Raw genomic sequence first — 20,913 nt, 5'->3', positions numbered from 1 at the left:
AATAAAACCCTGGAACATTTTAAATCACATCTTTACGCCTGCAGTGACGACCGAGAGCTGTTTTGAGGGTCTTTTGCAACAAAACTTTGCAAAAAGGCCCTTCAAAGTTCGAAAATGATGTCAATACTTTTTTCTCTTATAAATATATCTTTTTTCTTAGAACAAATGCATTTTCTCTTCAACTAAATCTCAAAAAAATCCTTAAAATTCGTAAAAAACTCTAGAAAATTCACTGATTCATCCCCATACTGATAAATCTCAAAATTCAATATTAAACTTGCCATTTGCATTCAAAAATAGTTATTTCGAGCTCTAATAAATCCTTTAATATTCATAGAATTAACAGAAAATTAGGGAAAAATCAGAAATCACTTGAAAACAATATTTTCAAGTAAATATATGATAACAACCCCATTTAAGCTCTTTAAATGCATAAAATTGTGCTAATAACATGAAATAAAGACCAAATTTAGGGTGTTATCATATACCCCCTGCTTAGACATTGCTAGTCCCTTAGCAACATCTAAGTATTTTGCCGCATTATCATTTTTTTCATCCTATAGGTCAGACAACGAGTGTTGGAAGTGTTAAGTGTACCAATCACAAGCTGAGCTAAAACACTAAATGACAATTTGAGCCACGACCTTTTCAGGAATGTGGGTTTCCTTTCTCCTTGGTTTGAATGCCTAAGTGGATGAGAAGGGAGTGTACTTGTTGCTAGGTATGACGCTATACACCTAAGGTAAACTTTCTGCACTCATTTGAAGCTGGCCTCACGTCACTCGCAAGCAAGATCACTCTCTCCCGAGATGGCGGCCACCGAGTACTTGTCTCCCATTAGTGTCTCTCCAACCCAAGAATGGAGGCAACCAATTTTCTCCTCCTCTTTAGCACAGAAAATGGAAGGTAACAAGAAGGATATATGGCATAATTGTCGGGGTTGTGATGCAAGAGATGGAAATAACATGAAGGGGGTGGAGTAAGTGTTAAAAATGGGGTGAATGTATGGTCAACGGGATGTGGTGCTACCTAAATGGTTTTCAAACATCTTATCACAACTAGCATGAGTGTCATAACAATCACATTGGTCTAGAGAGAAGGGACAGAAGAATAAGATTTAGATAATGCAGAGTGAATCATGGACAGAAAAAGAGTCAAAGAGGCAGTATCGTAGTGATACCGTGGAAAGGGAGATAGACGTACTTGGGAGATAGGCATATCCTCAGTAGTGGAAGTAAGGTGGATGATCGCTAGAATGCGAAATATACAGAAATGAGATGGTGGAATCAAGTTGTGATGGATATGGCGTGAAGTGTGTGGAAAAATGAGGTAGATGGAGATGATGTATTCTGTGCATAGGACTTGGAGAATGACTGCCCACTATTTTGAAATGAGAGTAGGCTAATGGTGGGACAAAATACATAAGTGGGATTGGCTATTTTGAGCTGATGGAATGGGGGATCTCAATTCACTCATCACTCCCCTTTGAAGCATAGAGCTTCTATCCTTAGACTTTCCATCATCTAATCACCTACTAGACACCCTCCCCAATTTGAAATTGAACCCACATTGCTCAAAATCACGTGTGTTGCACCTCAACATGTTCTTGATCTGCTCTAAGAGCTTAACTTCTCTACACATGTTCCCAAACCACTGGATGAAAAGTATGATTCATGTATATGCATGTTAAAGATGGCTAAAAGCAGGTTTAATTAATGTAATATTCCTAAAATTCAATGTATGATTAGCAATTTTCATATGAACTCCAAGATACCCTCCCCCAACTAAAACATGCAGTGTCCGGAATGCAATAACCGAATAACTTAAAGGAAAATTGAAGTGAGAAGGGAAAACAGTGATATTGGAGACATTGGGCTCAATGGCATCATGAGTAAAAGATCCTGGAGATAATGCTGATTTGCTGAATCAGATACGCTCTCAACCTGGTCAAAGGTACCATAGAAGACATAACAAAAATAAGAGGCCAACATTGTGCAAAGAAAACAAATCCTAAGACAAGTAACAAAAAATAACAGCTTAATTGAGAGTTCTAGGCGGATGGTGATGTCGCCGCTTCTAGAGAAATATCCTCATTAGGAGGATGCGGCTCGTATTCGAGGAAGGGTTTCAAGCGCTGCCCGTTGACCTTGAATTCTGCCCCACATTTTGGGTCTCGAATGAGGACAGACCCGTTGTCAAAATGTTGGCATACGACGTAAGGTCCATCCCATCTTGATTTAAGCTTCCCTAGAAAAAGTTTAAGTCGAGAATTATATTACCAGACTTTTTGTTCAGGGACAAAAACTTTCCTGTGTATGTGTTGATCATGGAATGCTTTCATCTTGGCTTTGTAGATGCGTGAATTTTCATATGCTTCATTTCACAACTCCTCCAATTCATGCAGCTGCAATATACGATGTTCACCTGCATCATCTAAAGATAGATTAAGTCTCTTAATAGCCCATAAAGCGCGATGTTTGATTTCTAAAGGAAGATGACAAGCTTTTCCAAAGACTAACCTGAATGGCGACATTCCTAATGGGGTTTTATATGCAATCCGATACGCCCATAACGCATCAGGCAACTTGCTCGACCAATCCTTCCCATTAGGGTTAATAATTTTCTTCAATATTTTTTTAATCTCTGTTTGAGACTTCCACTTGGCCATTGGCTTGAGGATGATAGGGGGTGGTAAGACGATGATGAACTCCATATCGTTTTAACAATTCTTTAAAGACTTTGTTATTGAAATGAGTTCCACCATCACTAATGATAGCTCGTGGGCATCCAAACCGGGAAAAAGTATTATCCTTGACAAATTTGACAACTTCTTTGTGATCATTGTTTCGTGTTAGTATGGCTTCTACCCACTTAGAGACATAATTGACACCTACCAAAATATATTCATATCCAAAAGATGGAGGAAAGGGTCCCATAAAATCAATGCCCCAAAGATCAAACAACTCAACTTCAAGAATAGGATGTAGAGGCATAGAATCGTTGCGACCTACATTTACCACTTCTTGGCAGCGAATGCATCTCTTACAGAATTCGTATGCATCACGATGAAGATGAGGTCAATAAAAGCCACATTGTAAGACCTTATGTGCAGTGATCGTGGAGGCGTAATGTCCTCCATACAAAGATGAGTGACAAGATTCCAAAACTCTCCATTGTTCATCCTCTGGTATACATCTTCTAAAATTTGATCAACTCCCAATCTAAATAGTTCAGGCTCATCCCAATAATAATACTTAATGTCCTTAAAAAACTTTTTCCGATCATCATAATCCCAACCATGTGGTAATCGACCAGTTACCAGGTAATTTACTATATGAGCATACCAAGGTAATTTCCTCGTAGAAATTCCTAGAATATGCTCATCAGGAAAAGAATCTATGATGGGAACTAGAGAGGGCATCGATAAGCGGGAGAGGTGATCGGCTGCCCCGTTATCCACTCCCCGCCTATCTTGAATTTCTATGTCAAACTCTTGCATTTATAAAATCCATCTCATTAATCTAGGTTTTGTCTCTTTCTTGCTTAACAAATGTTTAAGTGCAGCATGATCTGAAAAGACTATAATCTCACTCCCTATAAGGTAAAATCAAAATTTATGTAAATCAAAGACAATTGCAAGTAACTCCTTTTCCGTGGTAGAGTAATTTACCTGAGCGGCATCGAGAGTCTTACTTTCGTAATAAAGAGCTGTAGGTTTCCTGTCTTTGAGTTGACCCAAAACTGCTCCCAGTGCATAATCTGAAGCATCACAAAAAATCTCAAAGGGGGCACTCCAATTTGGAGCTTGTAAGATAGGGGCTGTAACTAATGCTTCTTTAATCAAATTAAAAGCCAACTTGCATTCATCATTCAAAATAAGTTCTTTGTCTTTAGAAAGAAGCAAAGTGAGAGGTTTAGCCACTTTGGAAAAATCTTTAATAAAGCGACGATAAAATCCAGCATGGCCCAAAAAGCCTCTAAGTTGCTTTAGGGTCGATGGGAGTGGAAGCTCCTTGATGATCTCGATCTTTGCCTTGTCCACCGCCAGCCCCTCCTTGCTGATATGGTGGCCTAGAACGATCCCCCTGTCCACCATAAAATGGGATTTCTCCCAACTGAGCACTAACTTGTTTTCCTCGCAAATCTGTAACACCTTATCCAAGTTAGACAAAAAACACTCAAAAGATTCCCCAAACACAGAAAAGTCATCCATGATTCACACAACCTATGGTTAACTGATTTTTTATTTTCAAACTTATTGTATTCATTTTTAACCTTTTAAACTCTATTTTTTCATTATTAACATCTTATCTTTCTTTGATTGGATTGAAATCTGAAATTGACTTATCTGATAAAATTTCTGCCAACAAATATTCAAAAGTCTGACTGGCCATCTCAGGATTGATCTGAATCAGATCTATAACCATACATATCTAGTTATTCTTTGGGTCATACATTGGATTTTCTACCTCTAGTTTGTAATTGTAATGCTGAATCATCTATTTTTTTCTCTGACTTTGAGAAATGAAATTGCAATTATTACCCTCTTGTTTGAATGACAAAGACAAAATCGTATATGGTACTTATACATCTTGTTCAAAATTTAGAGACATGTTCCTGGTCTTATCACAGATTTTAAACTGTTCCTAGACCTGTAAGTGGACTGATCATGTTGGGAATCTGAATCACTTGGTGGGCAGATGCTAGATCTATTTTTTGGCTCTTGATCATAAAAAGGCTTCGTGAAACATGGCATCACTTATTTATCATTCATAATTAACATTCATGAACCTCACTCATTTCTAAAAAAAATGAACTTCACTTTCTAACATTATCAACTTCACTATAACTAATGTATAATGTGACAAATATTTAACTTTGTTTATTATGACTCTATACCCTTTAAGTTCACAAGGGAGTTGGGCTTGAGTCCAAAATCACAACAGCACTCTCTACCAAAGAGAATACTCTAAGGGGGGAAATAGGAGTTTCAATGAAACAACAGACTTCAATAGTGATCCTTCAAGGGTACATGGGGCCTTTTATAAGGCACAATAATTATAGGGTCATCCTTAGTGACAATGCCCATCAGAAGACAAGTCAGAACATTAAGAAAAACAACTCTGACAAGTTAAAACAGAGGATCTGCAACCTGACACATGCCTAAGCAGAGATATTTCTGCAGATTTCGGGGTATGTAGAATTAGACGATATTGTGTGGCTCAAGAAGATCCTGACAAGAAAAAACAAAATATCTGCTCTTTTGACAAGTTGCAGCAGAAATATTCTAAATATTGTGGCAAAAGAAGAATAAATTAAGGGATTGTGTTTAAGGATTTTGTGGGTCTTTGGGTACTTTTTCTGCAGACCTTGCCAGTTTCTACAGGAATCTCCTTCTTCGGAAACAATCTGCTAATTGGCTTCAAGAAATGAGCTTCTGGGTTACATCACAAAGGCATTGGAGCTGAGCAAGTAAGAAGGTGCAGTTTGCTCACCTATATAGATGCCTGAGAGGTGGAGGAAAAGATGTCATTGGCTATGAAGACCAGAGGAGTCAATGTCAGAGCTACATATGTAAAGGTCTGTTACAGTTAACACATCTCAAGATTTCATTGAGACCAAGAGAGTATGAAACTGAGTGCAGTGACCATTTGGCCAACCTTGGCAGGGATTCAAGGTTGAGAGAAATAGCATATTTAACCCCTAAATAGCATAATTGTCAACGATGTAAAGGGAAGTGATTTTCTGAGGATCTGCAGAAGAATGGTGCCCATATCAAGATGCCAGGGAGTTGTTCCTGAACCTGGATAAATCTTTAATGTTTTATCATCATCCTCTATATATAGGGGTAAAGAGATGATCATATAAGTAGATTGAAGAAATATAAAATTAATAAATGAAACCAGAGAGCCTTGACCAAACCACTCTTTTTTAGCAAACCTTATAATTGTAAACTTTGATAAATTAAGAGATGGAATCAGCTAAGTGAGGGGACTTTATTATGTTTAATAAATATTGAAAATGAAGTAACCTCCTAATGCTTAGGGTGCTACAGTGCCAGATTCCAACTCAATTCATGGAAGCTTTTGTAGTAGATGATGGGTTGTGAATTGTATTTTATCATTTTTGTATTATATTGCCATTATTGAGTATGCCAAGGCTAAGGGAGCCTAAATATTTGATATGGACATAAAATGAGAGTCAGAATTTAGAATAGGATAATAACAAGGGCATGTTTTGAGATATACCTAAACCTGCACAAAGGTACTATCTCGTTCCTTTTCTTTCATCTCCATTCCTTGAATTAGTGCATATCTACTTGGGATTTACTAGGAATTCTTGAATACCTAATTTCGAACCCCTCCTAGATTATTCTCTAGCTTTACAAACCCACATTCTCATCATCTCTCATGGCCTTGTTTGTGGGAATAAGAACACTTTCGCAAGGCATAGGCATACATCTCATGCAGTAATAAGGAAACCTCAAGCTGATCACTGAAGAGAATTGTAGAAGAGGATAAGCACAACTGATACCCCGATTATGATAGGCAAGCCCGTCACGAGATAAAGGGCCCCATAACCCTGCAGGATAAAATTTTCAACAATGTTTATAAGCCATAAATTGTAAACCCTAAATCAAAAGATAAGGAGCATGCCATAAACCTTACAGTCAGAACCCTTAGTTGAAAAATAAGGAGCATACCATAAACCTTAAAGACGAAACCCTAAATTGAAAGATAAGAAGCATACCATAAACCTTAAAGACAGAACCCTAAACTGAAAACCAAGGTGCATACCATAAACCTAAAGAGAAGACCCTAAATTCCAAGATAACGAACTAAATATAAAACTTTTAGGCAAAGTCCAAAAGAAAAATGAAGTTTATACCAAAAACCCACAATGGAAAGATAAGGAGCATACTAACCACAACTGGGGGAACAGGAGGATCTTCCTCTTCCTCATCATCAGATTCAACTGCAGCCGCAGAATCCCAGTCTATGTTCAACCTTCTGGCTGCCTCCTTGGGGTCGATTCCTGTGTCTGTGGCCTTGGCATACAGTGATTTTCGGGACCCCTTCTTATTAATTTCCACCTGACATATAGGAAAAAATGAAAATTGATATATTTGTTATTATTATTATGACTATGCATTAAACTGAGGCAGTTCAGGTGCACAAAATATATAATAAGCTACAAACAATATTTAACTGTCGAGAAGTATAAGGTTTTGCAAGTTATGTTTATATTGCAGTTGCAGGGCCACAACATGCATAGTGCACCTAACCATCCCCTTGAACCAGTGCCAAGTTATGATTTCAAAATGAAGACTTGCAGACTATCAAAACATCCATAAATTTGGTTACAACATGCTTCCTAACATATCTCTAAGATAAAAGATAGTTCTATACGCAGTCTACTAATGGATAGGCCTCTTTTCTTATCAATGCAGTACACCAGATCCTTCAAATCCTGAAGTTGAGCAGTCTGCTGACACTCCACGATAACAGGCACACAAAAGTTACTCTCTCTGAACTACGTAATTTGGAATCGAACTAGGTAATTAGGAGGATAAAATGGCTTAACTTTCCAGTGAACCAGAGAGAAATGTAAGAAAGTGGACATCAATTCAACCATTAGATGAACAAGTCAAGAATTTGGGACACATCGCTGTCGATATGATCATAACATCTTCGCCCGAGAACAAAACAATAGCCAGTCTGGGCAGTGATAATAACCAAGAAGAAAATAAAGCTATCTTTTTTCTCATATTCTAAGCTTCTAGGCTCACATATCACATGGTCGAGTCAATATTTGAGGAATGACTGGTCAGCATGTGGGTTAAAAACAAGGATGAAAAATAAAAAGGTACATGCGATGAACGGCAGTATCAACCAAAGGAAAACAGAGACTCAGTAAATTTCTGGCAGAAAACCTTGATGTACGTTCCCATCTAGCTATGTGCCTGAGAGGAAGAGAGATAACCAGAGGGCAGATAGAAGAGACAGATCAGAAGATGAGGGAGGGATTGATCTAACGAGGAGCATGTTGAAAACTCGGTGATAAAAGATGATCAAACAGTGTTAGCAGAAGATGAAGATCATCATCCTCATCCAAAACTAGTCATCTTCACCTCCTGCAGCATGAGTGACAACGATGATCGTGATGATGATAATGAAAACTTTATCATATGCTCTTGCCATCAGAATGAGGTTAAACACAGGGAGAGAGACAAGAGGCGATGACGAGACAAAATATTAATGCCATCTTCATCCCACATACAGACAAGCGATGATCATTTTGCCATTGTCATTGTAGCAAGGACAAATGACGGGGACAAATGACTTGTTATCAGCCTCCTACCATCAGTTACGGCAAACACTACAATCAAAAAGGGGCAGAGGACCAAGACCATGATGAGATGAGGATGACGGCTAAGCCCCCCATGACTTCAACCTCAATAGACAGAGCTCTTCATAGCTTGGACAGTGTTGTTGCATAATGGTTTATACGGGAGTGAAGGGGGCGCCATTCCGGCCATCATGTGTATAAATTGTTCAACTATTTTAATAACAACAGGTTGATCACCATTCTCAGGTGATCTTGCCTACTTTTTGTCAAAAAAATAATAATAACATTAAGATGTGAGATCGAAGAAAAAATAAATGAGCCATAATCCAATTTCCAACATGTGGTTAATTAATACCTCAAGGTTAGGCCACTGTGTCATCTCCTCAGCGAGAAGCCTGAGTGCAAGACGATCATTGGGAATGCGTCCCTGATTGACCTGATAGAAAGCAGGAAAGCAAGACTTATTTTACTTTAACGCCTATCTAGCATCCAATCATGTCGATGATGGTTCTCTTTTCCATGAAAATTCAGAAATGCTTAATGCAAGAAGATACGAATTTACAGAAGATACGAAACAGCATATACAGAAGATATTTTTAAGATCAGGATAGTCGTTTGCACATGAATGAAATATTCACTGATTACTCCATGCCATTCTATAGATCGCAAACACCTGAAAATTAAATCGCGTAGAGGAAAATACGCATACATCTTCCAAAGCGGCCACCAAATCCTCCCGAGTCACCTCATCAACATCAATCCCCAGCAACCTTTTACGTTCAACATCCCTTGGATCTTCAATCATAATGGTGAGCTTTACCTAAAAAACAAACATACAAGAAATTAAGACCCAGTTTTCATTAGTTCAAAAAAAAAACACCCAGCTTTCATAATGCATCACGTTTTTCAATAACCCATCACTCATTTTTGACATGGTCGTTCTTGTTTAGCTCCAGATAGTTTGGGAATGATACATCCAAAGATCAACAAGCTAGTTTCAACAGCATCACTATATACTCATGATATCTCAAAGATCGCTGGTTATCCCACGAGGTATGACCTGATGGAATTTCTCATATATTTTTAAGTCAACTATTTACTTACATGCACCATGTAACTAATGGGGAATTGAATAAATCATCTATTAACTAATGGGAACCCCCACTTCTGAAGGATGTTTAGCCTTAGAGGACCCATTAGTCATTAAGACAGGGAAGTCTTATGAAGCCTTATATCATGGTCCACACAGGAAACATGTGATGAAGAATTAAAAGACTGCATACAGCTAACACCCCCCCCCAACATTGGAGAAGAGATACTCAGTATACCCAACTTACCAATCAACCTGTAAAATATGCTTCCAGTGACATCCCCGGTTAGTAGATCAGCCACTTGTTTACTAGCCTGAAAAATCTCCATATAATTTGTCTTCTCTCTGATGACGAGCCAATCAGTCTCAACAGGCTTCACTCATTCAAATTGCGAAGGCTTCTGCACAAAGTCTATAGACAATTTATTGTCGCAAATCAAAATAGGCCGCTGCACCAAGGTCAATTTTCCGATCCTCAAGAGTACCCCTGATCCATAGAGCTTCACAAATACCCTTTATCACTCATCTGAACTCATTCTCAGCACTTGATCTGGCGAAAACCTTTTATTTCTTGTTGTGCCATGTGACAAAATTCTCAGCAAGAAAAGTAAAGTATCCAGCAGTTGGTCAGTGATCAATAACTAATCCAGCATAATCTGCATCAGTGTAAATATCCATTCCATGCTGCCACCTTTTGTAAATTATAGCCACTGTCCAGCAGTGCTTCATTAACAATACAGGACTTTATATGCACCCTGCATAAATGATTCCCTGGGGCTGTGCAAAAATTGACTGAGCAACCCAGCTGCAACGCCAATATCAAGATGTGAACAATTCAAGTAAATAAGCCTCACAATCAGTCTTTGATACTTTTTTTTGTTCACAGGGCCAGCTTAACATGGACCCAACTGATAATTAGGATCAAATGGTACTGCAAAGGTCTTATAGTCTAGCATCCCAATCTCCTTCAGAAAATAAAGAATATATTTACGCTGAGATTTTAAGATCTCATGAGATGAGTCCGCAATCTCAATACCCATAAAAAAACTGCAGTATTCCCAGCTTTAATTTCAAATTTCTTCAACAGTTTACCACCCAAGCACTTGATTTCTGTTTCATTACCCCCGTGTAATGATAATATCGTCCACATTGACAAGGAGAACCACTTTTTGGCCAACTTTTGTGTGCTCTCTGTAGCATGGGAAACTCCAGGGACACTTCCAAAATACCTCATAACAAACCCTCTAAGCATCTTACAGGAGTTTTATACCAAATTTTAATAAGGAAACAACTAATAAAAATAAAAGGAACCCCTTGGGATTCTAGCCTTTGCCAGGACAACTGGGCTGCCCTTGCAAAACTTTCAGTTTACTTATTTTGTTAGGTCTTGAGTTCTCTGCAATGATCTCCACAGTATTTTATCAAAATGTATCCCCATAATCGATTCAATAAGTCTGTCTGTAGCCTTTTGCTATCACCCCAGCCTTACAACTCTCTAGAGTCCCATCTGACTTACTCTATAAGTTGCAGACCCATCAGCAACTAATAGCTTTCTTCCCATGTGGTCATTCTGAAATTGCCCGAGTTTTATTATTAAGGAGGGCTGACATTGAAGAATAAGCGCTCATTATTCTTCATGTCCGTTATTCTGGAATTCTCATCCATTGCCATTCTCCTGTGTTCATCCTCCAGGGCTTCATCAATATTCTTCTGAATACTGATGGTGCCAAGTTCTCTAAACTTGAAACTCAGGAGATAAGCACTCATGCAAAATGAAAATACTCATTGGATATTGGGATCTGCGTCCATGTGTCTTCACCTTTTCTCAAGACAATCCACCATCCTCGAGAGTCGTATTCTACCTGTGTTGGCTCAGCCGCAGACTCGGTGCCATCTTTGTCTACTATGATAGGAGACTCTCCGTGGACAGGAGAATACCCTCCGAATAGCTCTTTCATGCTCCCGGTTAGCCGGTACCGGATCATCTGTAGATTATAAAGCCGGTGGATCAGGAAAAACATTCCTAGGAGGAGCTATATCATCTGATACTGTAAGCACCCAATCATCATTGGTGTTGTCTCTGCTCCACCACTTCTGTCTATTTTCCTACATGCAGGAAATTCTTTTACTCTCTTTAAAAGTAGAATGAAAGCATTAAAACCCCTCGTCAGTAGCGTACCCAACAAACACATTTGATAGCACTTGGAGTGAGTTGTCTCCAGAATGGCCCCCAAGTTCACTGCTGACATAACAGACTCTAGATAATCCCCAAGATTGCACCCAAGCTGATGGGAGCATTGATAAGCGTCGATAACACCCTCATAACTAGTGCAGGGGTATATTTTACTATTATCGTCTGTATTTCACCTTTAAATGGAGGAAAGGAGCTCTCCCTGTAAGAGAGCAGCGAACAATGTGGAAGAAGTACGTTTAGTCTCTCTCTCCCTCAGTCTTCTTTGTTCACTCGATAGAATCTTTCAGGTTTCTATCAGCCTGAGATGACAAATTCAGGTGAACAAAAACCTCAGAGAACGAGTTAGCAAAAAGCAAAAAAAGAAAACTCAAAAAGCTTTAGAAATCAAAACAATTCTAAAATGTCTGAAACTTTTAGGCGCCTCAAATGATTTTCAAAACTGACTATCTCAAAAGGATAGATAAGAATCCCGGAAACGATTATTTTCGGACCGATATTGGAGAATTTTATTAACAGAGCCCAGTTCTGCGAGCTGTAAGATAAATCTGCCTAAATTTATTCCCCTGAACTTAATCTGCGGTCGATAAGATGAAACCCTCTGACGAATTAAAACGAAGCAAATAGCTCATGCCTCAGCAGAAAACCACATACTGTAGATCCATTAAGGCATATCTGTGTTCACCTCGCCAAATAGCATATCCCTGTTCTTCTTAAGAAGCTTCAAAACCTGGAAAAAAAATCCCAATTAAAAAACAACCATCCGAACGGAATTGAACAAAGAAACAAGCCCAATCCATCGGAAATCAAAAAAAAATCCCAAAAAAACCCGAGAAAATCCTTAAAAAATGGAAATTTTCAAACAGAAATCGGGGGCACATACATTCTTGATCTGAGAAATGTATTCCAAATCTTCCGGGCTCGCTTCCAGAGTCTGCGCGTCAACCTCAACCGCTTCCTCGTTTCCGACGCTTAATCGGCCGGCGTAGCCGCCTCGCCGGCGCGACAATGGAGATAGGGGAAGAGCGAGAGAGCGATGCAGAGATTTTGAAGGGGATTGACGACCGGCCAAGCGAGATCGCGACGCGGAAATTCGCCGGCATTCCGCCGACGAGAGCAGCGTAGGCTGCAGAGCCGCCATCTCCTCTTCGCTCGTTATCCCCACAATTAAACTTACATAAATGTTATTACTTCCACTTATATATTTTATTTATCCTGTGTATATCCATACCCCTTTGTACAGTTTTATGCTTTTATTCATGTTTAAATGTATAAATATAGTTCTCTTGATGTTTAGATCACATATGGTATGATCTGGATACCTTTTATCTTGGGGTATATTCAAATCCCTTTGTACAGTTTTGAGCTTTTATTCATGTTTTCTTAAAAAAAAATAGAGTTCTCTTGTTTTTGAGATCGAACTCCCTCTCCATAGTTTGTTTGAAAATTTTCACAAATAGTATCATCTGATTTTCACATACAGGGATCGCCCATCCCGATACCGGTATCGGATTAATAGCGTATATAAATCAAACAAAAAGTTTGAGGTGTACGAGATAACAATATAGTAAATACATTTGTTGATGTTAAAGTAAATCATCTGAAATCATGATAATTATTGAAAAAGTTTTTTCCTCTTGATATCGGATATTGATATCCTGATACTGGTTCAGATATCCCGATATTGAAATCCGATATCCTGTACCCGATATCCATCTCGTCCTTACCCCTTTGATATCTGTCCCCGATATCCTTTCTCATCTGCCAGACGGAATCCATACAATATCCGATATCAGACACCGATCCGATTTTTTCCGTGTATCGGATATTGAATGTCCGATGCCGGATATCGGACAGATATCAGACAGACATTCCCTAATCCATACACCCCTTTGTACAGTTTTATGTTTTTATTCATGTTTAAATATATACATTGTTCTCTTGTTCTTGAGATCAATATCTCTCTCTCTAGCTTTTTTGAAAATTTTCACATATGGTATGATCAGGATACCTTTCATCTTGGGGTATATCTGAATCCATTTGTACGGTTTTGAGCTTTTATTCATGTTTTTTTAGAAAAATAGTGTTCTCTTGTTCTTGAGATCAACATCCCTATCCATGGTTTGTTTGAAAATTTTCAAATACAGTATGATTTTAATTCCTTTTTATTCTGGGGTGTATTGAAATCACTTTGTAAAGTTTTAAGATTTTATTCATTTTTTAAAAGAATATTATTCTCTTCTTCTTCATATCAGGATCCCTCTTTCTAGCTTTTTTGAAATGGAGACAAACCGGAATAATGTGTGATCTTGTTTGCCGGATTGAGTTGTGATAGGATCCGCAAACAAAAAAAATTGAATAAACTTTTCTGGTACAGCGATAGCCAAATATGGAAAATGTTGAATCAAGAAAACCAATAGAATGGAATGGTGATCCACCAGAGGTGGAATCGTCTGATACAATTGAATAAATGAGAAGATAGCAATCCAGGATCTCTCGATCCAAAATCTGGACGCAGGCCTCTCCTGCTCTCGAGCCCCTCCCGCGCGCTGACGGGCCTTCAACTTCTTGAATCTCATTCTCCCCTTATGATAGCTTCTGTCTTTATTTATAGGGTGGTTGACCCCGTTAATATCTTTGGGCTGGAGCGGTTGTTCCTTCTTCTTTTATATGTTCTTGAAAAGAACTTGTCAAGTTGTAAAGGTATATACGAACTTCTTTCAGAACCTCCATGCATCTATGTGATGATCCCATGAAAAAGGCACAGCTTGTGGGTAATTTTGAAAATATGGTATGATTTGGATACTTTTTAATTCTGTGGTGTACCCAGATACCTTTGTACAGTTTATGGCTTTAATAATATATTTACAATTTATGGTCATCATGCTCTTGAGATCAAGATCTCTCTCTCTCTCTCTCTCTCTCTCTCTCTCTCTCTCTCTCTCTCTCTCTCTCTCTCTCTCTCTCTCTCTCTCTCTCTCTCTCACTCTCTCTCTCACTCACTCTCTCTCTCTGTGTCTCACTCTCTATCTATCTCTCTCTATCTATCTATCTCTCTCTCTCTCTATCTCTATTTTCTTCGTAAATTGTCAAGTATGGTATTACTACTTTTGTAGGTGAGTGTATTTCATGATGCTTTTTCCTAAGATTTATACCACTTTGTTTTATCCCCGGGGTATATCCAAATCACTTTGTACAGTTTTATGAATTTATTGAAGTATGTTTATGGTTTTCTTTTTTTTGAGAACTGTGTTCATCTTCTAGATTTTCTGTAAGTATTAACATATGTTATGGTCTCGAAAAAAAATTTATCCTTGGGTATATCCGACTCTGTTTGTAATGTTTCATGTTTTTATCCAATTTTTTTACCATTCTCTTTCTCTTGAGGACAATTCACTCTCTATTCCTTTCTTGTAATTTCTGAAATATGGTATAATATAGATACCATAATATTTACAAACAGATTTGTTGTGGGGTATCACCAAATCTGTTTGTAATATTTTATGTTTTTACTAAAATTTTAAGCAAATTTTCAAATATGCTATAATCTGGATACTTCAACTTCTTAATTTCTGGCTTCATTTTCCTGGGATGTATATGACTTTATTTTTTCCCTAGATTATATCCAAATCACTTCCTTCAGTTTTATGCCTTTACTGGTAAATTTTAATCTATATTTTGACTGATATCGAGATCAATATCCCTCTCTCTAGATTTGTAACTATTTAGATGTGGTATGCTCTTAACAGTTTTTTAATTCTGGGGTATAATGAAATCTGTTTGCAAAGTTTCATGTTTTTTTCAAATATTTTATCTTTATCCTCTTCATGAGATCAAGATCAGTCTCTTTATATTTTTAACTTACGAAAATATGGTATGACTGGATATTTTTAACTTCACGTTTCTATTAAAAACGTTTACCCTCTTCATGAGATCAATATCCCTCTCTCAATAATTATTTTAAACCTAAACTATGGTATGATCTAGATACCTTTTATCCCTGGATTCCAAATCTGTACTTAAATGTTTCATGTATTTATCAAAATATTTTACCATTATATTTCTGGAGAGATTTGATATTTCTCTTTCTATATTTTTAATAATATAAAGTTATGTTACTATCTCAATATTTTTTACAGTAGGGGTATATCTAACTCCATTAGTAAATTTTGTTCTTAAAAAAATTGAAACTTTTGTTCTCTTGTTCTTGTGATCAAGATCCTTTCCTCTAACGTTTTCATAATTTTTAAAATAACTTTTTCATAATTTTTATTTTTGGTGAATGTATTTATATCAAGTTGCATTTTCTTGGTATCTATATCACTTTGCTTTATCCTAGGGTATACTAAAGCTCCTTCAAAAATTTATGAGTTTATTATTATTATTTTAGTATGGTTCTGTTTTTTAAAATATAAGGATTCCACTCTCTAGATTTTTTGTGATTTCTTATGATCTCGACACTTTTATTCTGTAGGTATATGCATTATATCACCAGCTGCATTTCTTCATTGGTGACCTTCAGTTTATTTTATCCCGAGGTATATCCAATTCATTTAGTTAAGTTTTATGATTTTATTAATATTTATCATTACATTTTTATCTTGTTCTTGAGTTAAGGATCCCTTTCTATAGATTTTTCATAATTTTTAAAGTTTGTTAAGAGCTTGTAAGTGTACATGGTTTATGTACAACTGCATTTTCCTCTTAACTATATCCATTTATTTTATCCCCAGCCATATCAAAATTTCTTAGTAAAGTTTTACGCTTTTATTAATATTCTTTAATTTATGGATCCCTTCTCTTGAGGTCAAGATCCATATTTATTGCTTTTTTATCTTTAAAATATCTAATGAGTTATAATCAGGATACTTTAACTTTATTGGGTGTATATGTTTTATCTCCAGCTGGATTTTCCTGGGATCTTTTTCGCTTGGTTTTAGCTTTAGGGTGTATTGTGGTTAATTTGCAAAGTGGCACGCTTTTATTGATTCTTTTCACGTATGGTTCTCATGTTATTTATATGAAGATCCTTTTCTTCTGAATTTTTTTAAACTAAAATATATAATGATCTAGATACTTTTTTTGCCGTATATGTATGTTATCTCCAGTAGAATTTTTCTGCGTTCTACATAACTTAGTTTATCCTGAGATAGATCCAAATCCCCTGTTAAGTTTTATGCAATTATTGGTATTTTATTAATATATGGGTCTCTTTTTCTTGATATGAAGATCCCACTCTCTCCGTTTTTTTGTAATTTTAAAGTTTTTATGATCTGGATACTCTTAGTCTTTTGTAAGTATACATGTTTATCGCTTGCTGCATTTTCCTGGGATCTAGATCACTTTTTTATCCAAATATGTATACAAATTCATTTGTAAAGATTTATGTTTTTTGTTGATATTTAAAACTATTTTTTTGTTCTTGAGGGGAAGATCCCTGTTTCTCGTTTTGTTTGGTAAATTTTAAACTATGTTATGATCTGGTTTCTTTTATTGTTCAGGTATCTGTATTTTATCACAGGCTGCATTTTCCTGGGACCTATATCACTTTATTTTACCTTGGGGCATATCCGAATCCCTGGTTTGTAAAGTTTTAAACTTTTATTGACATATCTTGTTCACTAGAATTTTGTAATAATTAAATATGTTATGAACTGGATAATTTTTTAGTGCATTTATTTTATCTCTGGTTGCATTTGCCTAGGATATTATATCACTTTGCTTATCCTTTGCATTTTTTTATGAGGAATGGGGAGAAGACAGAATGGGAAGTGCAGGAGAGGGAGATGGTGAGGGGAGAACGGGGAACAGGGGCCCCAGAACATTACTCTAAAGAAGCACAAGAAATTACTAGGTACCATCATACAAACCATGTACATGACTGTCACTGATCACAAAATTAACATTTTTGTGATCATTTTTTTTATATTATTAATCACAAGCAAATCATGCATCTTCCCATTTTAATGCTTCTTTTAGTGTGAAGTGGTGAGGCACCACCTAAGCAATCCTACGCAGGCCACACGAAGAGAAACCTCCCATGATGTAGAATTTTTGTTTTCCAAAATGTATGTTAAATATTATTTTCTAATATATTATTCCAGGTAGTCTATGTCAATTTTTATTTTGACTCTTATACTCTGACTTTGACATTGACTAGGCAACCTGATCGGACTGGGCGTGGACCAGACCAGAGCGGATGCTTTCGGGGTGGCCCAACCCTAGAATTAAATAGGCAAGAATATCATTTTGTGGAGTTGAGGATCATTAAAGTAAAGTCAGCAAGTAAAAGCTACATATTTATGAAGACTACCTCTCATAATCTAGTTAACACCTATTCATCCGGGACTAAACAAGAAGGTAATGCGAAAAATATCTAGGTCAAAAAAGATGTTTATTTCGTTTCTCATATAAAACCGAGAATATAAATATTGGCGGCTCAGAGCAGTAGAGGAAGAGGAAGCTTAACTGCGGCGGCAAAACTGTTGACTGGCGTTGACGGCGACGTCAAAGGGGGAGATGGAGGCCGAGGTCAACGCCGGCGTCATCCATGACCCGTGGTCTCGGACTTTGACTTTTCCAACTGCTGCTGCTGCTCCGCGGGCTAACGTGAGCCGGCTCGAAGCCGAGGCTGAGCTCCAGCGCCGGCTCTGCGGTTGAGAGTACGCTATCGTGTTCCTCGCCGGAACCAGAGCTCCGGCTCCCGAAGGACTCCTCGCTAGGGCGGGAGATTTTGGCGGGAAATTTCCCGCGTTTGAATTGCGGTCGGCTCGATCGGTTAGGCCTGTTGACGTGGCGGATGTCGTAGATGGAGGATTTGGATGAATGGACGGTCGAGATGTGCGGGATCGGAGCGCCTTTGAGGACGGCGTCGACGGCCGCCTGGCATACATGCCAGTTCCCTGAGCGGAGGAGGCTGACCACCCCGTCGACCGGGTTCACTATCCTCCCGCAAGCTTCGTACAGTAGCGATCGGAACACACCTGCGAACAAATCAAAGATCGATCAGATTGTTATTGAAGATCGAACGGATCGCCATCTGTTCTTGTGGACTTTGTAACTATTGGATTAATCTGATCGCTCGCTGATCGTAACTATTGGATCCCTAACTGGTCCTGAGTTAAAAGTTATCGGATCACGAACTGTTCTTCAGTTACCGATCGATCGGATTGTTCGCGGATCTTACATGAATATCGAATGGATCGCTAGCGGATCTTGAAGTAAAGTAAAGATCGATCGGATAGCTCACTGACCCGAAAGAAAAGATTAACCGAATCGGTCGTACATTAGGCATTGGAGAACCTTAGGATCGATAACTAATCCTGAAGAAAAGATTGATACGATCAGTTGCGAATCCTGAAGTCATGATCGATCGAATCGGTCGCTGGTTCCAAAGTAAAGCTCGATTCGATCACTCGCTGACCTCGAAATTCAGATCGATCGGACTGCTAACTGATCTTGAAGAGAAGCTTGATCGGACAGTTCTCCGGTTGATCCTGCTGAAGAGAACCACCGGATCGGTGGCCAACCATGGATTGATGAGAGATTGGATCATTCTCTGATCCTTCAATTGAGAGCAACTGGTGCTGACCTGAAGATCCTTTGCACCTCACTCCAGCTGATCCTGAAGTAAAGAATAACTATCGATGGAATCTCTCACTATTCTTCAAGTAAAGATTGATCTGATAATCCGATTGAGTCGCTCGGTGGCCAATCAAGAAGTGAAGAGCGAATGGATAATCCACAGATCCTGAAGTAAAGAATAAATATCCATTGCATATCTCACAATTCTTCAAGTAAAGATCGATCAGATAGTCTAATCGAATTGTTCGGTGGCCGAACCTGAAGTAAAGCTCGATCGTATATAGCTTTCCGGCCGATCTTAACAATTAAAGATGATCAAAAGTAATCACAAAAAACAAAAACAAAAAAGTCCTCTCACGTACCGGCGCTATCCTCGTGAGACGCTTCGCTGAGCAGGTTCATGAGGCCGGCGCGGCCGTAGAACTTGGCGAGGAAGACAGTGGCCCTTCCCTGCGCTTCAGGATCGCTGATCCACTGCAAGCACGGCCGGATTACGCAGCCCTCCCCGCATCCCTTCCTCAGCACGCGGCAACCGTTGCAGCTCATCCTCATCCACAACCTTCAGTTCTAGAGAGAGGAAGCAACTACCAAGAGAGAGAGTGACATTCTTCAATCTGCCCACAATTCCCGGCGCGGCGCGGTTTATATACCAGCGCCAAAACCGGGGACCGTCGCGTAGATTTTACCCGAAGCGGTTTCCCGGATTTTTGGATTTCAAATAACCCCCCCCGTCAACTTTTATTTAGCCCTTTTACCGTACGAAATCCTGTTCCTGAGTAGCATTTCAAACCTTATACGTTTCGTAATTGGCCGAACGAGTCATTCCAAGTGGAGCCTTCTAGAAGCTGCCGTCGGCGGTTTTGCCGAAACAAGGCAGTTTTGCCACGTGGCTGTCTACGTGTACGCGGTATTGGTCCGCCGCAAGTCGGAGAAAGTCTCCGGTGGTTTTGGAGGATGCTGACGTGGCAACGACTAACGCGACAGCACGTGGGCTTTGGGGTCCATGCTTGCCACGTCAACAGAATCTGCACGTGGCGTGCCCAAGGTTTGCTTACGTCTGCATAGTGACGCAAGGCGGCACGGGCAACGATGATTCTTGTTTAAGTTATAAATATCAACATTTAATATACATAATAAAGTATTTGTGGATAGATTCCATAAATATTGGCTAGAAGTTGGGTGTCTGACACATGGTTGGGCTGGCATTTTCTAGCTTCTAGAAGGAATCAATACCACTTTTTTAATACTGGCGGGAAGAAACATGGAGCCGTGTACGACCTACCCGAGGGTCTTGCTCGTCCACCAATTTAGCTATGTCCCTGACATCGCCCATGAAAATCTTATATATGTTCGAGTCCACTTTTCTACAAATAAAGCTCGTAGGCGTGGAACAAGCATAAATATCCCATTTTTAAAATATTAGAGGCCAGAAAATGGAGTCCCGTACGACCTACCCGAGAGTTGTGCTCGTACACCGATATAACTATGCCGTAGATATCACCATAAAGATCTTATATAAGTAAGAATCCGGTGTTCTATAAATAAAGCTTGCAAGCGTGGAGCAAGAATAAATATCCCAATTTGTGTATGACATGCCCACTACAGCCAATGACAAATAATAAGTGACCTGGCCTACTTATATAGAATATAAAAGAGAAAACTGTTCTTGCATTTATAAATTAAATTTAAATAATATATG

General features: G+C 38.5%; 2 protein-coding genes across 2 annotated transcripts; both read right to left on the bottom strand.

Annotated features, from left to right (window-relative positions):
- Nucleotides 1–6,325: 6,325 nt before the first annotated feature.
- On the bottom strand, nt 6,326–12,811 carry CEST (death domain associated protein). The gene is made up of 6 exons (XM_078582796.1): nt 12,514–12,811; nt 12,316–12,360; nt 9,059–9,169; nt 8,705–8,785; nt 6,926–7,093; nt 6,326–6,582 (listed from the first exon to the last, which is right to left on the bottom strand). The coding sequence occupies exons 1-6, from the start codon at nt 12,769–12,771 to the stop codon at nt 6,493–6,495; spliced, it is 753 nt and encodes a 250-aa protein (XP_078438922.1). The 5' UTR covers nt 12,772–12,811; the 3' UTR covers nt 6,326–6,492.
- A 5,194-nt stretch (nt 12,812–18,005) lies between these two features.
- Nucleotides 18,006–19,839, bottom strand: LOC144709484 (LOB domain-containing protein 41-like). Its single transcript, XM_078583056.1, has 2 exons — nt 19,577–19,839; nt 18,006–18,613 (listed from the first exon to the last, which is right to left on the bottom strand). The coding sequence occupies exons 1-2, from the start codon at nt 19,764–19,766 to the stop codon at nt 18,138–18,140; spliced, it is 666 nt and encodes a 221-aa protein (XP_078439182.1). The 5' UTR covers nt 19,767–19,839; the 3' UTR covers nt 18,006–18,137.
- Nucleotides 19,840–20,913: the final 1,074 nt, after the last annotated feature.

This window comes from Wolffia australiana, chromosome 11 (assembly GCF_029677425.1).
Source record: "Wolffia australiana isolate 7733 chromosome 11, ASM2967742v1".
Lineage (NCBI taxonomy): Eukaryota > Viridiplantae > Streptophyta > Magnoliopsida > Alismatales > Araceae > Wolffia > Wolffia australiana.
Note: the sequence above shows the minus strand (reverse complement) of the source record. Positions and strands in the feature narration are given on the sequence as shown.